The 16,472-nt window shown below is 38.7% G+C and overlaps 1 protein-coding gene across 1 annotated transcript in view; it reads left to right on the top strand.

Moving 5' to 3' along the window:
* The first annotated feature begins 1,331 nt into the window (after nt 1-1,331).
* The window catches only part of LOC140231727 (muscarinic acetylcholine receptor M2-like), a 66,305-nt gene continuing 51,164 nt past the window's right edge, over nt 1,332-16,472 (top strand). The window contains exon 1 of the mRNA XM_072311882.1: nt 1,332-1,417. Coding sequence (XP_072167983.1) covers nt 1,347-1,417 — 71 coding nt within the window. The 5' untranslated portion in view covers nt 1,332-1,346. The remainder of the gene's footprint in view (nt 1,418-16,472) is intronic.

The following is a 16,472-nucleotide window of genomic DNA, read 5'->3' as shown; positions in this document are numbered from 1 at the left end:
CCGCCACCGGTAAGACTGTTTAAAACAAATTGAAAAAAACAACAACCCCGAACCATTACAATTATTTCCAACTTCCGAGATCTAAGGGAAGCAACAATATTCCAAACGCCAAAGATTCTTCGCTCTTTCTTTTTTTCTCAGCTTTAAAAGTAGGGTTTTCTCCTTTTCGATACAACCAATTATTCATCCCTGGCGTAAAATAAAGTTGGAAGTGGGATATTCATAGTTGAATGCAACTTAAACGCTTTACATTTCTTGCGCGATGGTTTCCTTTCTGCAATACTGCCGTCTTAATGTTGTCTGCAAATTCGATTTTTCTTTTGCTATTTCTCGCTAGTTTGCGATATTTAGCGAGCGATTGGTTTGATTCAAGTCGTTCTGTTATGCAATAATAATAATAAAAAAAAAACAATTTCAGATAACTTGAAAACAGAATACAGGGCATCTCATTGGCCACTTCTTCCACTTAAGGGAGCCTTCCGGTTTTTAATGAAATTACGTACAATTATCACGCATTTATTCGGCCTCAACGTGTAGGTAATGTTTGACGCTCAATGCTCCCAGATCGGTGGGCTTCGATACTGGTGGGCATTTAATAAAAAATATATTTGTGCCAGGAAAACAAAATTCTCCGTAGGACGGATGTGGAGGTATTCATAAAAGTAAAGGTCGATGAAATTCACGGATCTCTTTATTTTGCTAAATTACGTTATGGCCACATTAATTCGCTTTATGACGCGCGAGGGCTATTCAAATCAAATGATATTGCAAAGTTTACATTGCTGAGGCCCATTCCGGTAGAATTGTGGATACCCTCAGGTTTCTCATCATTGTTCTTTAGTGCAGTGACGTATTTGTCCTTTCAGTTTAGAAAGCCGTATATTAATGTCGTTGAACTCGAGTGTTGAAAAGTGAAAAGTCAACAGTGTTTTGTTTGTTTATGGAATTGGGCTAGAAAACATCACACAACCTTTGTCACAGAGCATCTTCTCAATGACAGTAGTGTGAGTCTGTTTTGGGAAGGTTCGCTCTCTGGAGTGTTAATGATCCAATTGTGACGATTTCATTCGTTGCTCGTGCCACGCAATCATCTCACTCTCCATATCAACAATGTGTGTACGTCCGCTGGTCATGCTGTTTCTTTGCATACATGTCTATGCACTCCATAGATGTTATGTTCTCTCTTCTTTCTTGTTTTCACAAAAGTTTAACTCTCTCGAACGGTTACCAGTGCAATTTATGAGACCCAATGTTTATCATAACGTGTTTGAAGAAGCATTTAATTAATTCTATCCTCCTAATTGCTTTTGAAATCAAATTTCAGGGATCAGCACCCCGCGGTTAACATGCCTGAGATACCTGACGGTCGGGTGGACTTGGGGCCCGCCACGGTTAACTCCTCCTACGTCCACATCGGGTGAGTAAATTTGTGTATACCTTGTATACACTTTCTTCTCTTTTTTTCCGCTCTCTTTGTAGACACCAAATCAACATAGTTTCCACGTGGAGGTCTCGCACCTGAATTGATAATAATTGTTTTCACATTACAGAAATCCAAAACCAATTCTGTAAATTACAAGAAAGATTCAAGGTACTTGTGATGTGGTAACAGAGTAAGCCATCTGGTTTTTACTTGAATATTCTTGAGTTTGGCGCAAATCAAAAGAGATTCTGCGGCTTTTCCACTTAAAATTTCATGTGTTTCATGAGTTGTCATCGAATCAAGTCAATCAAATCTAAATTCAATGCTTATGTAGAGGAACTTACCCATTTCAAGCATAGCCAATAATCGTTTATCTCGCTGGCATTTTATATTTTCATGGCAATTTTTTTCCCGAATCTATTTCGGCATGTTTGGCACGGTGAACAAAATAGTGAATGGGTCTGCAAAGGTCCAATCCATGTACAGGTGTAAGGTTCAATGATAGGACCAATGGTTGTTCTGACGAAACGCGGGTTTTGCATGTCGAGGTCTCCACACCTCGCACGCATGATGCCAAGATTGACCTTAAAAGTAAACAAAGAAGCAAGAAATCAACACGTAATCTGAGAGGTTACTTTGACGTTCTCTATATTAGTTGTAATTTCACGCAGGAATATACAAACACGATTTGGAATGCTGTTGTTTTTACTTCAGTCGATGTTAAGTTCACAATTGATTTCGAAAGCGATCTATTATCCATGGATCCAAAAGAAACATTACTTTCTTTCGATCACTGTACATGTTTACACGCATGCATCTTATTTTACAATGTTCGTGATAGTCATCTTTAGATTTAATGTATGAACAACTGTCATTACGTCAGTAGCATATCTTTCTTCTACCGCAAACAAGATGCGTCAACTTCATATGTAGTGGTGACTTCGATTTTTTTTTGACCGACGTAATACTGAGGCAGCAACACTGTAATTGTGCGTTTTGTTCTTTTTGTAGTCGAGGCGCGGGTTCTCGAAAAAAAAAATCAAACAAAGAAAGACTGTACATAACAGCCCCAAACCAACCCTGTTGAAAACACGCCTTCTTGAAAATGCCCAAACTTAGCTACACGCAGATCAAAGAAAGAAGTCACAAGTTTTGTTTCAGCCTATAGTCTAGTGGGATTTCTGAAAAAGGGCTCTCTAAAATGGTGTTAGAGGCATTTTTTAGTAAAAGTTGGGAACCGGTCTCTTTTACCTAATTTGAGTATGCTGAATCCGAAAAATCCGGTTCCCAAGCGAAATTCACCGATCTTGACCATCTAATTTGCATAAACAAAATGGCTGCCAAGCTACAGAAATTATCAGTTTCAGATACGCATTTTCTAGCAATTCTTTGCAAACAAGCTGGAAAAAGTGATTTGAAATGTTTGTACAGAGAATAGAATTACCAATTTATAAGGGATAAACGTTTCTCAGGTGGCAAAAGGTATATTTTATTCATAATTATGCAAATTAGGACTGAAATATGCAGATATATATATATATATATATATATATACATTAACACTGGAAGAGTAATTTTGACATTTTTTATTTCTTGAGAGGCAAATTAAATACTAAATATGTAGACTTTAAGGTTTGAGGGTCAGGAAAACTCCGGTTTCCAAGCGAAATTCACCGATCTTGACCATCTAATTTGCATAAACAAAATGGCTGCCTAGCCACATTAATTGTCAGTTATTCAGTTTCGGACACGGATTTTCTAGAAATTCTTTGCAAACGAGCTGGAAAAAAAGTGATTTGATATTTTGTACATATAATAGAAGTAGCAATTTGAGGGATAAACGTTTCTCAGATGGTAAATAGTAAATTCTATTCTTGTTTATGCAAATTAGTACTGACATATGCAGATAAATATATATTAACGCTGGAAGAGTAATTGTTACAATGTTTTTCTTGAGAGGCAAGTTAAACACTAAAGATGTAAACTTTAAGGTTTTGAGGGTTAGGAAAACTCCGGTTCCCAAGCAAAATTCATCGATCTTGACCATCTAATTTGCATAAACAAAATGGCTGCCCAGCCACAGAAATTGTGAATTCCAGACACGCATTTTCTAGATTTTTTTTTTTTTTTGTAAACGAGCTGGAAAAAAGTGATTTGAAATCTATATACATAGAATGGAATTAGCAACTTGAGGGATAAACGTTTCTCAGGTGTAAAATAATATATTTCTTTCATAATTATGCAAATTAGTACTGAAATATGCAGATAAATATAGATCAACACTGGAATATTTTTTATATTTTTTTTCTCTTGAGAGGGAAGTTAAGAATATTAGATATATACACTTGAAGGTTTGGAGGGTTAGATGAAATCTGAATCCCTTCTCAGTGGTATCAAAATAAATGCAAATACATGTATTGTATCGGTATGCAAATTATATGCAGGCTTCATGAGTTTTATGCGCATGCAGTTCATTCAATAGTCTATATACCCTGGTAAAATTTTATTTTTCAAATCCTTTAAAATGGTCCTTTTGGATTTTTTTAAAGAATATTCAAGTTAGGAACCCGATTCTTAACCAAAAATGATTGCGCTAAGGCTAAAAAAAAAAAAAAAACAACAACACAAAAAACAAAAAACAAAAAACAAAGAACGGGTCTTTTTCAAGCGAATGAACTTTAAAATCTAACTTGCATAATACATACAAAATAGCTGCAATATTGCCATAAAATGGTTAATATCCGAGTGCAAAATATTTTTAGTACATCGATAACCGCAAAACGAGTTGATGAAAACTCTCTCTACACGGATCATGACTCAACTTTTTATGGGGATGGGGGGGAATGTCATCGAACAATGTCATTTTATTCATATGCAACATCCATTATTAATCATATGATCATATATATATATATGATAATAAAGATTACATATGATTATATATAGCAAACATCCGTCTATAGGTTGAAATGGATAGGTGGTTTTATTCTATTTTGTCTTATGAAGTGGTTTTTTTTTGGTTTGTTTTTTCAAGTCGACGAAAAATACCTTTAATGTCACAACAAACATTACTGATGCCCCAATGAATAAACAAAATTATGTTGCAAGTCCGTTAGATATATAAGACTGGAGAAGGATCCATTGGAAAGTTAAGTTTGTAGAATAGCCGCGATCACACACTGGCAAAAGATCAAGAAGTTTAAGATCGCGATCTCCAAGATCTCAAAAGGCGCGGCCAAATTGGCAAAATATCAAAAAGTTTCAGATTGCAGTCTTTAAGATCTTGAAGTTTTTCAAGTGCGTGTGACTGCAAACTTTCCGCGAAACTTCCCACTACAACTAGGGATATTTCATTTTATAATGCTGTCCTCTCGAAACTTCTCGATCTCTTGCCAGTGTGACCGGACAACAAAATATCATGAAGACGTCGCGATCTTAAACTTTGCGATCTTTTACCACTCTGACCGCGCCTTATCATGATAAACTTTAATAACGATGTTAGAATAGCAGTGAGGGAGAAGAAATGGGAAAAAAAGACGTGTGGCACACATCCACCTATATTATATCCTTCTACATCTGTTATAAGAATGTAACTTAGTCAACTTCCAAGACAGTTCGAACTCTGAATTAATTGCATCGGCCAGTGCAATCTGCGAAATAAGGGGTTTACACCTTCCTGTTCCTTTTTGTTTTTGTTTTCAGTATACTTGGATAACATGCCGCCAGTGATAACCACCAAGTATGATGCATTTCAATTTATTCTTAACTGGACGACGCCACGCTCCCTTGTCTCTCTGACTTCTGATATCAGATCATAGAAATGACATTCTTAGCAAACAGGCCTCTATAGCTTTAAGGGCCAGTAGATTGTAAGAAATAAGGAATAATGAATACTCATTAGAAACCATGTTACATACAAATGATTCCACTTCATATCAGACGTAAATGGACGCCATTTTGCCTCTCATTATATGGTTTATCAAGTATAGTTTTTGAATATTCACATTGTCACTTGAATTTCTGCCCAAGAATTAGGATATGGATCTTTTCATGGAGGACCTGGGTTTTCCATTACCTTGCGAACATGAAGTTACTTTTGTTCCCTTGAGAGATAACATCTATCCGATAGCTACCTTAAAGAGGCCTTCTTCCGTATAGATACTGGAGTTGTGCTTTTTCTGCCAGACTGATACTCACAATGACTCATAATCATCAAGGATGCTGCTTGTACGAGAAAAAAAACTAAAGGGTTCCAAGAACATGGTTGTTGTCAGTCGTCTTTATAAGAATAAACTTATATTCGATTCAAAAGATGCATCACACAAGCTCGTTTGGCACAAAATATGTTCCGCCATTTTACCGACAAAAGTATACTGGACGCTCGAAAAGCAGTCCAACGACAATACTCCAGTATCTTTAAAAAAAAAAGTAAAAAAGGAAGAAAATCATGCTCACTGTGTCAGACCTGATCTTTCTTCACCAGTAGACATTGGATGGGAACGTTTTGATCTGATCTACAGCCTGTACAACTGATATATCTAGCTCCAATCCTGCAAATTTGCCTTGATGTGATTTCATGTGCATGCGAAAGCATTGCAGAACATTTCGATGCAAATGTCACAAATTAGGCCTACGATGTACAGCAGTGTGTGCATGTTAGCAACAATGTGATGATGCAAACCTTGCATGAATGCAGATCAATTTAGCTTGATTGAGAAATAGACTTTTTGACTCAGATTATGTTTCTTTTCAGCCAAAATATAGTGGTGTTGATGACTAGAATTACAAAGTTCATCCTACGTTTCTGTTTCCGACACTGTCCGAGATACCAGGATTTTTCTTACAACTTTTTTTTTTTTGTGCTTGAGCCTGCAGAGTGGGTGAAGAGATAGATTTAAAGAAATAAATAAATAAATTATGACGAGATTTATGAAAGTTGCCACTTGATTTTAAATTCAACAGATTGAAAATAATTATAAACCAATCTATCCAATGAAAACGACAAAGTACAGGGTGGAAAAAGCGACCTTGCACTAATCCATAGTATAATGTATAGTGACGTGATTGTTCGATAACTTTGATGGCAAGACCTTGTTTTGGTGGTGAATATGCATATAGAAAATGGGTGAATATTTGCATAATTTATTATGCAAATGAGATAATAGATATGTGTTGTTTACTAGTTGCAGTTAATTTTTGCATCTCTTAATCGCACCAGGAATCATTAACAGGTCTTGATATTGTTATAACTGTTATGAAACATATTCATATATTGCGGCAGTGCGTTGTAGAATCTCGAAACCTGCCTGGTCTACGGCCTCTTGAATATCAATTTGCAAACATATTTCATTTTAGTATCATTCAGTTCTCCTTTATTGATTGATTCCAGTACTTGATTTACTTCGGACTCTGACGACATCATTATGTGCAACGTGTTTGCCCGATATCTTAGCTGTATTTTAGTACGCCAAGGTACATTTTGATAGCAAGACTTTGTTTTAGGGAATATATCCATAGAAAATTTGTATAATCTATATGCAAATTAGATTATTGGGGTATTTCTAATAACTGTGTTTTTTTCTTGTATCTCCTTTATCACAAAAGAATCATCAACTTACGTCTTGATATTATAACTATAATGATTCAGATTCATATATCGTGGCAATGTGTTGTAGAATCTCGAAGCCTGTCGTAGTAAAGCCTCTTGCGTACCAATTTGCATACGTTATTACAAATATTGTTATTCATTTTTTTTTTTTATTCTGAATTGGTTGATTCCAACACTCGATTTTCCTCGGACTCAGATGACACCATGAACACTTTGTTTGACCGATAGCATATCTATATTTTTCACTACGCCAAGGTACTTTTTAATAGCAAAACTTTGTTTTAGGGGAAAATATGTTGAGAAAATGGAAAAATATTTGCATAATTTATTATGTAAATGAGATGCATGTTTTGTTTTAATACATAAGGTTGGTTCTTGTATCTCTTTAGCGCACTAGGAATCGTGAACCGGTCTTGATACAATGACAACTATCTTCAGAATTATGATTCAGATCTATATATTGCAGCAATGCGTTGTAGAATCTAGAATCCTGCCAGTTATGTATCCTCTTGTGTACCAATTTGAATAGATATTTGCATAAGTGTAATTCAATTCTTGAATTGATTGAATTCTTTTGAATTGATTTATTTTGATTCGACTCCGGCGACACAAAGTACGTTTTGTTTGCCCGGTAACTTGTTAAAATGATTAAAAACAGAAGTGAGCACGTAGGTACTATACATGTGCATATGGGGTAATGCATTACTGTATCAGCGGCAACGCCTAATTTGCATATTTCACTTCTTAATTTGCATATGTAAGTGAAAGTTATGAACAAATGATGACCTAGATATTGTCTTTGCACCTTAATTTCTGAAATTACTACTATTTCTGCATGTCTAGGGAGATGTTATGAAAATTAGATCATCGAAACACCTTAAAAAGCAATGAATTGGCGGCCATTTTGTTTATGCAAATTAGATGCTCTTAGACTCAAAATTCCGCTTGGGAACCGGAATTTTTGGATTCAGCGTACTTGAATTATACAAAATAGACCGGTTCCCAACTTTTACTAAAAAATGCCTCTAACAGTCATATTTTCCCCAAATCCCACTAGACTACTATGTGTTTGTATTACTCACTGTAAGTGTGAATTCTCGGAAAGGCTGCTAAATTAAATAGTGGATTCATCGGTCCGTCACTGCACGCCCAAGGCGCTTGGATGAGGGTGTGTGTGCGTACGTGCATGTGTGCGTGCGATGACATCAGTAAACTGATCAACTTCAGCGGTGTTTAATATCGTAAAGTTGCTTTGGGTCGTTGCCACCTCCCTCTCCTCGCCCTTATATCACAGAGAGGAAAGTTTCCATTACGAGGAATTCTCGTCTAACTACGTGACGGCTCCACGACCCCGGATGTTGCTCGAAGGTGAATCGGCTACGTATTGTTAGCATTTTGAGGAAAGAAAGGACCACCAGACAGCAAATGAATACTTCTTGTCTGGAAAAAAAAAAGGTGATACTTCATTGTCCTAAAAAGAACCAATAATGGGCGAAAATCTACGTCCATTTGGACGATTAAACAGTTGCGTATATACTTCCGCGAAAATCGATTTCGCGTGAACAGGGGCCATTGTGCGTAGCATAGATTTGGTGCGTTGATATCCATCAATAGCTCTTCCGTTATGGGAACGTATGAGGGAGGCTGGATGTCGGACACACCCGCGGCTTGCTATCCATGATTGCTTCAACTTTCTAGGGAAATGTAATAGGCTTACAAGAAGGTGGCATTCATTCAGACAGGGAGAGAGAGAAGGTTGGAGCCTTTTCGACATGTGAGAGCATTACTAGTAAATGTATAGTAAATTGATCTCCAAAGTCCGCAAGAACGGAAGCGTCTCTTTAATTCTCATATTTTTTGAGACTGGCAGTTATATTAGGTATATTTTCTAAAGTCAGTTGAGCTCGTCTCGTATAGTAATTGTCAAAGATTTAATGCTCGACATATCCGGTATACTCGTAGCCAACGGGCGAAGAGACGCAAAGTCTCATAGGATGATTCGATGCCTTGCTAAATAATTGATGTTGTGCGGATTAAACCAGCTTTGTGTTCCGTGCTATTTTTATCCTGATATTTAGGGCCAGAAGTGTGTCCCAAAAGAGCGGGAAATTTTCCTTCTCTTGATATCGCCTTTGTTCATCGTGTTCTGGAAAACTTACGCGTTATTTTCATGCCTCGGAAGATGTGTTTTGTATCATTCCACATATGTGTATTGTATTTCTCCTAATTTGTTTTGAACTTTCGTGGGGATGACGTTTTACCATCTATTCCAAATTAGATTCGGTAACCCGCATAGACTCCATTTACAGTATCCTCTAGCCTACTCTTACCGCTTAGTGCAAAAAAAAAAAAAAAAAGAAAAAAAAAGAAAGAGAGAAAGAAAAAACGAAGGTTGTCTTTACAAGTCATAATACTGAACATGCTCTGGTCCATCAGATATGAATAATTACCACCATGCTATGACTTTATTTTGATAATCGCAGCTCCACCATTCCACATGATAAATAAGGAAGGATCTTACCATTTCCATATATGATTTTTATCAACGGTTATGCCATTATAACCGTATTAACCCATTTCTCTCGAAAACTGGGTGCACTATGTGTCGATTTAAAGGGAGTTAGCCATTATACCCCGAACGGTAACGGGTTAAGTGACTGGCTAATAAAAGGATAGATAAAGTGGGATAAAAGTTCATTAGCATCGCTCTGGAGCTCAAAGTCCGTATTTTGCCGGAATCATACCATGATGTCATATCGAACCCCTCGAGTATCTTGACCTCATCCCCGTAAAGACGATGGGACACTCAATCATCGTTATACGCATGACTGGATGTCTAACATTTCAGGCGATACGGAGACACGTTCGTGGAGATGATACAATGCATAAACTCCACAAAAGGTTAATTCCATTAACCCGCCGTGAAACACTCTCCTTGCCGTCTTTTGGCGTAACCCTTGAGTTACGGCAGACATATGAGAGAAAAAAAATGGGGACAGTATTTCTTCAAGACACGTTGTCGCGAAAACCGGCAGCGCGGTGAGCTCGGCAGCTTTTAGTTTCCCCTTAAATGCACACCTCGTATAATCGCTGATTCTCACTGACAGATAATACCGTTAATGATATTCGCCCGCAGTTATCAATTCACTCTCGTCAGTGACGTCGTCTGCCAGGGGCAAGACACCTCGAAGCGCGTAATTCCTGTGAAGTGGAAATAAAGAATTGCCCACTCTCACTTTCAGGAAATACAAAATGTACGCCACTACAAAACGGACTCAAAGGCTGCATTCGGCATACATAGATGGAGCGCACGTATAAAGATATTTAAAGTGCGCCCTCGCCTTAGAGGATGCTTGAATAATTTCCTTTTCTTATTTCAATTGAAACAAAGGGTTACATCTTTAAAAAAAAAAAAAAAAAGAGCCGGAGCAGTGACTATGTATTATGACGTTTAAAAGGGATCTACGACAATGAATATATTGTCCTGGAGAGGACAATGATGCATAACATGTCGAGTCAGAGATTGAATGTAACATTATATATCCATCGTTCCGGTCAAAATAACCATTCATAATTGTCTCTCGTTGCTTGTTTACCAAGTTTCACCCAGAAAATACAAAGTATAGTTTGCTTTAGACCAATGAGAATGTAACTCGCGGGTGTAAAATGTTTGACCTTAATTTGGTGTGTCTGATAATGACTCCTGTATCCTACGGTATACTGGGGAGCCGGATTATGGTCTAAATGATACCGTTTTCTGGTCTGGTTATCTTAAATCTCTACGCGAAAACAAAATGATGTATTTATGGGGGAAGGACGGGGACTCTTTATCTTCACAAAAGAAGATGAGTTTGTTATGCTCTTTACAATGTTTATAAAGATTCCAAGGATGGGTTCTCTCAGTATATAGGTGAAAAGAAATACAAACTTTAAATCTTTCTCCCCTCATGCTTCCTGTGTCTGTCAGAACATTTTCTCTTTAGAAATTACTACATACTGCACCCCCGCGGTTACAACATAGTCATTTGCGTGAGCTTCTGTGAAATAATAGCCTCCGTAGGCCTATTGTATGTAGGGCAGAACAAAATCGCTCACCATCCAATTTCATCAGCAAGGGCAAAATGGTGTTTATGGCAGCAAGATACCACCCAAAATGTGTGTCTGTGCTCGAGAATTGTCTCCGCTCTTGCCTGTTTCGGGAAATACTGGAATTATCTTCCCCGCAGAGCGGTAGCGTCCTCCGCACGACTCCTCTAATAGCTCGCCGTCAGTCTATAAGATGAGATGACCTTAATCTACATACTTATACAAGAAGTAAATCGATGGAAGGATGTCTGACGTCTTAATGTTAGGCATGGTTTAGATTTCCCGTCGGATGTTTTTTCGAATGGATTTTCCCTGTAGTGTATAAAGGACAACAAGGAGTGACTTCTCTTGTTACATCGCTTTTCCTTCAATGTACATAGGAAACCCCGAGAGTTGATTATTTGCCGCGGCGTTTATGCTAGAGTATAACAGCACTTTAAGAGGGTTTTTTATATCCTGATTTCTTTTCAATGCCACTGTATTTTTTTTCTCACCCACTGCGTTTTTGCAAGCAACTCATGCTGTTTCCGTAGCATGTGCCCGAGGAAATGAAAGTGATTAGATGTGTCCCAGTGTCTGAAAAACAATGAACCATACAGACGACTGTCATTACTGTCTTTTTGTCACTAGTTTTTTTTTTTTGTGTGTGTGTGTGTCCCACATTATGTCAGTAATTTTCAGGAGACACTATGTAGGATCGCATTTTTCGAAAACTGAAATCAATTCTAGCATGACTGTGTCAAATTACCTGATACAAAGTTTGTTGATACCGAATTTCAGGTTAAAAAGATATCACAATAAAACAGCATGCGCGTTATTCTAACTTCATAATGTTATTTGGGCAGTAGATTTTCTTTAGTAATGGGCTGTGACTTTATATCTAAAAATAGCGCCTGGAGAAAATGTTTCTGGACGGGCTGTGGCTTTATATCTAAAAATAGCGCCAGGAAGGAATGTTTCCGTTTTTGTACATTAGTGTAAGAATCACAGGACACGCTGACACACCAGTCGAAGAAGACTCTTATACTCCAGATATAGTCACCTTTGACCGTATAACCTATATTGTGTGACGTGAGCACCAAAAATGCTTTTCTATGATAGCACCTCCATTTATGTTTCCATCATAAACAGGGAAAAAGGGCGCCACTATCTCTTCAATTTTCTGAGCGCAGAATGAGAACGATAGCAGAGCGGAAAGAGTGCAATTAATCAGAGTTGATAGGCAAGACATGATGGGAGCGAACGAACGTACTGTATGTGGACGAAAAGGCGGGAATCTCTTGTCGTCTGCTCCTATTGAGAACAGGTGGCGCGCGGAATAGCGTAGGAGACTGATTTACGGGTGGGCCGCGATGTGAGGCTGGAAACACTCCCCTTTTCCCTCTTCCTACGTGCCCGAAATGTTTTAATCAACTCGAGGGTAATTGCAGACAATGTTTATTCAAGTCGGCAATAATGTACAACTCCCTGGCATTTACTGTCGCCATAACTCACGGCAAGACGAGGGGCTCTCTGAAGTCAAATTAATGCTGTCTTTAATACTCAGCTTGGTGCGTTGCTGTACAACGCGTTTTGTTGCTGCATGAGAATGTCCTAAACCACTTGACGAAAAAAATATATATAATTTCTGTATAATTCCCATTTATGTTTCATTCTCATAAAAGTTGTCGCGTTTTCATAATACAAACACCACTTCACAATTTCAAGGCGCATCGTAATACAGTAGTAACAAGATCGTATATTCGTCAAGTCAATACTTTCTTACAGTTCGTGTCAAACTTAGTGCAGAGGAGTGAAAAGCTCTACTTGTTTTGTTCTACATTCACTAACATCGATGGCAGTTGTCAGTAATGGACACGAATCACTCGTGGAAGAGGGAACAAGCAAGACGAAAGAATCTTCCTGAAAGTTGATACAGAGTCGCGCGAATTCATCACACCCCGACTTGTTTTTCTGCCTTTTTTTTCCGTTCGCTGGTGGTGAAAAAGCACCAGGGGGACGTCGTCAGCGTAAGCATATAGGTCAAACGCTGATGAAAACCGCGATATCTGAAGAAATCCCGTGAAAATTACTATTTGCTAAGGGTATCTTCTTTTTCAGATTTGCATGGGAGAACTCGAAAACGCCACGTAATCCGAGCAACATGATGTGCGGTAAAGGGAGCAGGGGATTAAAGAGCGTAGTCGTTTTACCCATTGATATACTACAGCAACATGACCTGCTTCGCCGTCCGAGAGGGTTTGTTTCACGAGGCACCATTATTCGGTGCGAAAGTTGCGCGCTGTGGTGTCGCGTGATTGTGACTTCTCCGAATGATAGAAAGTGTGACAGTGTCAACACCGAGTCCCTACTATTGACAGCAAACAAAAACACTAACAAAAAGAGCAGCTGACATTTAATCTGATACTTCAGCTCTGACGGCTTAGCGTTACGATTTCTTCTCTCGCCTCCATTCACGGAGCCTTTTTCATCCCCTTTCAGCCTGCGCATGTGCAGTCATTTCTTTTTCTTCAACGCATAAATTCAATAACGCCAAACCAACTTGTGTCAACCGTTAACAGCTGAAGTATAGTGAATTTGTCTCAAATCGTTTGGGGGGGGGGGGGGCACTTTGGGCAAAATGAGGGAAATATGAGCGAGAAGTGACAGAGTGGGAGAAATAGAGGGAAAGTGCAGAGAGCTTTAACCATTGCTGTGAGGTATGTGCATGGTTTTCAACAGACGGAAAACATGATATCGGTTTGTTTGTCGAGCTGAAGAATTACATGGAACAGCCACGAGTTTTCTTCGATGCATTGTCATGATATAGGTCAGGCGTATTTGCGTTCAGTTACCGTTAGCAAAATTTGATTATTGAAAAATCTACTTTTGCTGAAAACGTGTAACTCTCTGCGTTAATTGTACCCAATAAATTATTGATGCGTCTTGGATGATCACACCTTCACTCATAGTTTGGCGTCTACGAGAGGTACCTGATGTAAAGGCTTAAAATATTACGTTCACACCCACACACATATGATTTGATATAGTGCACGTCCGCGTGTATGCTTGCGTGCATGCATGTTTAATGTTTTGTAACAGTAACGCAGTAAATTGCCATTTACAAACATTATACAAACTCACTTCCAAATTACCCTTTTTCCTCTAAAAAAAAACAACAACAGCAAAATACTCATAGGGGGTTAAGGGATGCAGGTAACACTATATATAAAAAAATCATGATTATCCAATCGCATCTGTGGATGCATGTGCGACGAAATAATCGAATTTCGATTGATTTTTCAGCACAAAATATTGCCGTATTCTTCGCACTTCGCATCTTATCGAGACTATAAAAAAAAAATAAGGCAACAACAGCGGGGTGGGGTGGATGGAACAAGCATTGGGTACAGTATTAGCTTTACATAATTTGCCATAGTGCCGAAAAAAGAAGGAAAGGTAAAGTCTTGTATGAGATAAGTCTGGCAGAAGATCTTGCGAAGCTATTGGCTTTGTCGAGGAGGATTCTGATAGTAAGTAGCCAAGAACGGCGGAATTAGTTTCCGTGTTGCTGTTGCTTCAGTGGCAGCACTGAAGAGGCTACCCCGGATAAATAAGACCTTATTATTATTATTATTATTAATTCACAATGCAGTAAAATACAAGCGCACGCAGTGCGCAGTGCGCGCGCTTTACAGTCGTAAGCCTACTCGTAAGGTTTGGTAGTATAGTGTGCGGTGTCCGGTCGTACGACTGGTCTTAAGACCAAGCTTTGCTTAAGACTTTAAGACCAGTCTGATCGTGTAGTGTGCGGTGGCCTTAACTTGCAATCGGACACTGTACCAAATATACAATGGCTTGATGACGGATGAATGTGGTCAAACTTTTCCCATGTCATACTCTCTTTGACTTATTCTTTTTCACAGACCCAGACTGTAGTCTGTGAATGAAGTACAACAGTCGCCTGGCTAATAAGGCCCACTGCTTCATTCCCCCTTCCTCCCCTCCTCAAGTTAATAAAATGTGGTCTTTTAGTTAACAAAAGTTACACACCGTAACAAAACATAAGTTTAATAATAATCCTAGGATAGAGGGTAATCATTGTCATCATTCATATCGTAATCATTCTTGCCAGTTATATTCTCATGAACGTCATAAACAATTAATTATGAGCAACAACACGTATAGAAGGTTAAATGAAAAACAGACTGAGCAGTAAGGACATTCATGCACTTCAAAAGAAAAAGAAGTTTACCAACTGTAAAGCCCTGTTTTAACAGACCTTACCTCGACAACGTCGGGACATCGTCCGGAGAACAAAATTCCTTACCTCGAGCAATGTAATCGCAGGAGAGAGCGAGGGGTGCCGTTTTAACAGACACACACCGAAAACGTTCTCCTGGTAGGTTTCCATAACAACCTACCCGTTCATGCGCGAAGGGGGTGTGGCTACAAGCCATGTATAAGACAACAAGTGATCAGCGAGCGGTGTGTCATCCTGTTTGGACTATTGCTCTAGAGTGTTTAGTGTAGCAAATGAATGTTACCGGAGAGCGTTTTAACAGAAGAGTTGTCGGGGTAATTTCGAAGTAATGTCACGGTAACTAGCATTGCTAGAATGCTAGCTGTGGCAGAATTTGGCCAAAGTTACCGCGACAACGTCCAAGCAACATTTCGCGGTAACTTTGGTTTGAATGGCTTTGTTAAAATGGGTCTTAATTCATACATTTCGTGAGTACATTAAACAAAAGACCACAAAAAAGCCCCAAAGGAAACAGCTTTTGCAACCTGGCTTATTGTTCAGGCCAGTAGAGCGTGGTAAATAGGAGAGGGTGAGAGGCGTAAAGACATACCGTCAAGCGATTACCTTGCGCCATCCTTAAGTGTGTTCGATGTTAGCGTGCGTGGCATTCCGCTTTCTGGCCGTCCAGCCATTTCGATTAGGGCCTAGTATGCCCTCCGTTTCCTTAAAAGATGCATACCCATGGCTATCTCTTTGAGTGTGCTGTATGAATCTCCCGCTTTCATGCATGTGTGACTGCTTAATGACAAGTTTATAGTGTGCTTCATGACCGCGGAACATCATCCTTCCCAAATGTATATGGGACCGACCTTGGATAGCATGAATAATTTGTCGTTGTTGTTGTCTCTCTGTTTTTTTTTTTCACGTGCCAGCATGGCGAGGTTGCAAAAGCGTGTCGAGTTTCAATGTCGAGAATTCTCCTCAGTAAGTGATTTGAAAGGATCACATTCCTGATTATGTACTTGGTAATTATTCATGATTGACAGCACAATCACTTCCGGAATGTAACCGTTACCTTCCGGTGACAAATCTTATCCTTTGCCTCCTTCATCATCTCCCTTCCTTCCTCTCAT

Source organism: Diadema setosum, chromosome 1 (assembly GCF_964275005.1).
Source record: "Diadema setosum chromosome 1, eeDiaSeto1, whole genome shotgun sequence".
Lineage (NCBI taxonomy): Eukaryota > Metazoa > Echinodermata > Echinoidea > Diadematoida > Diadematidae > Diadema > Diadema setosum.
This window is presented reverse-complemented; position numbering and strand designations above follow the sequence as displayed.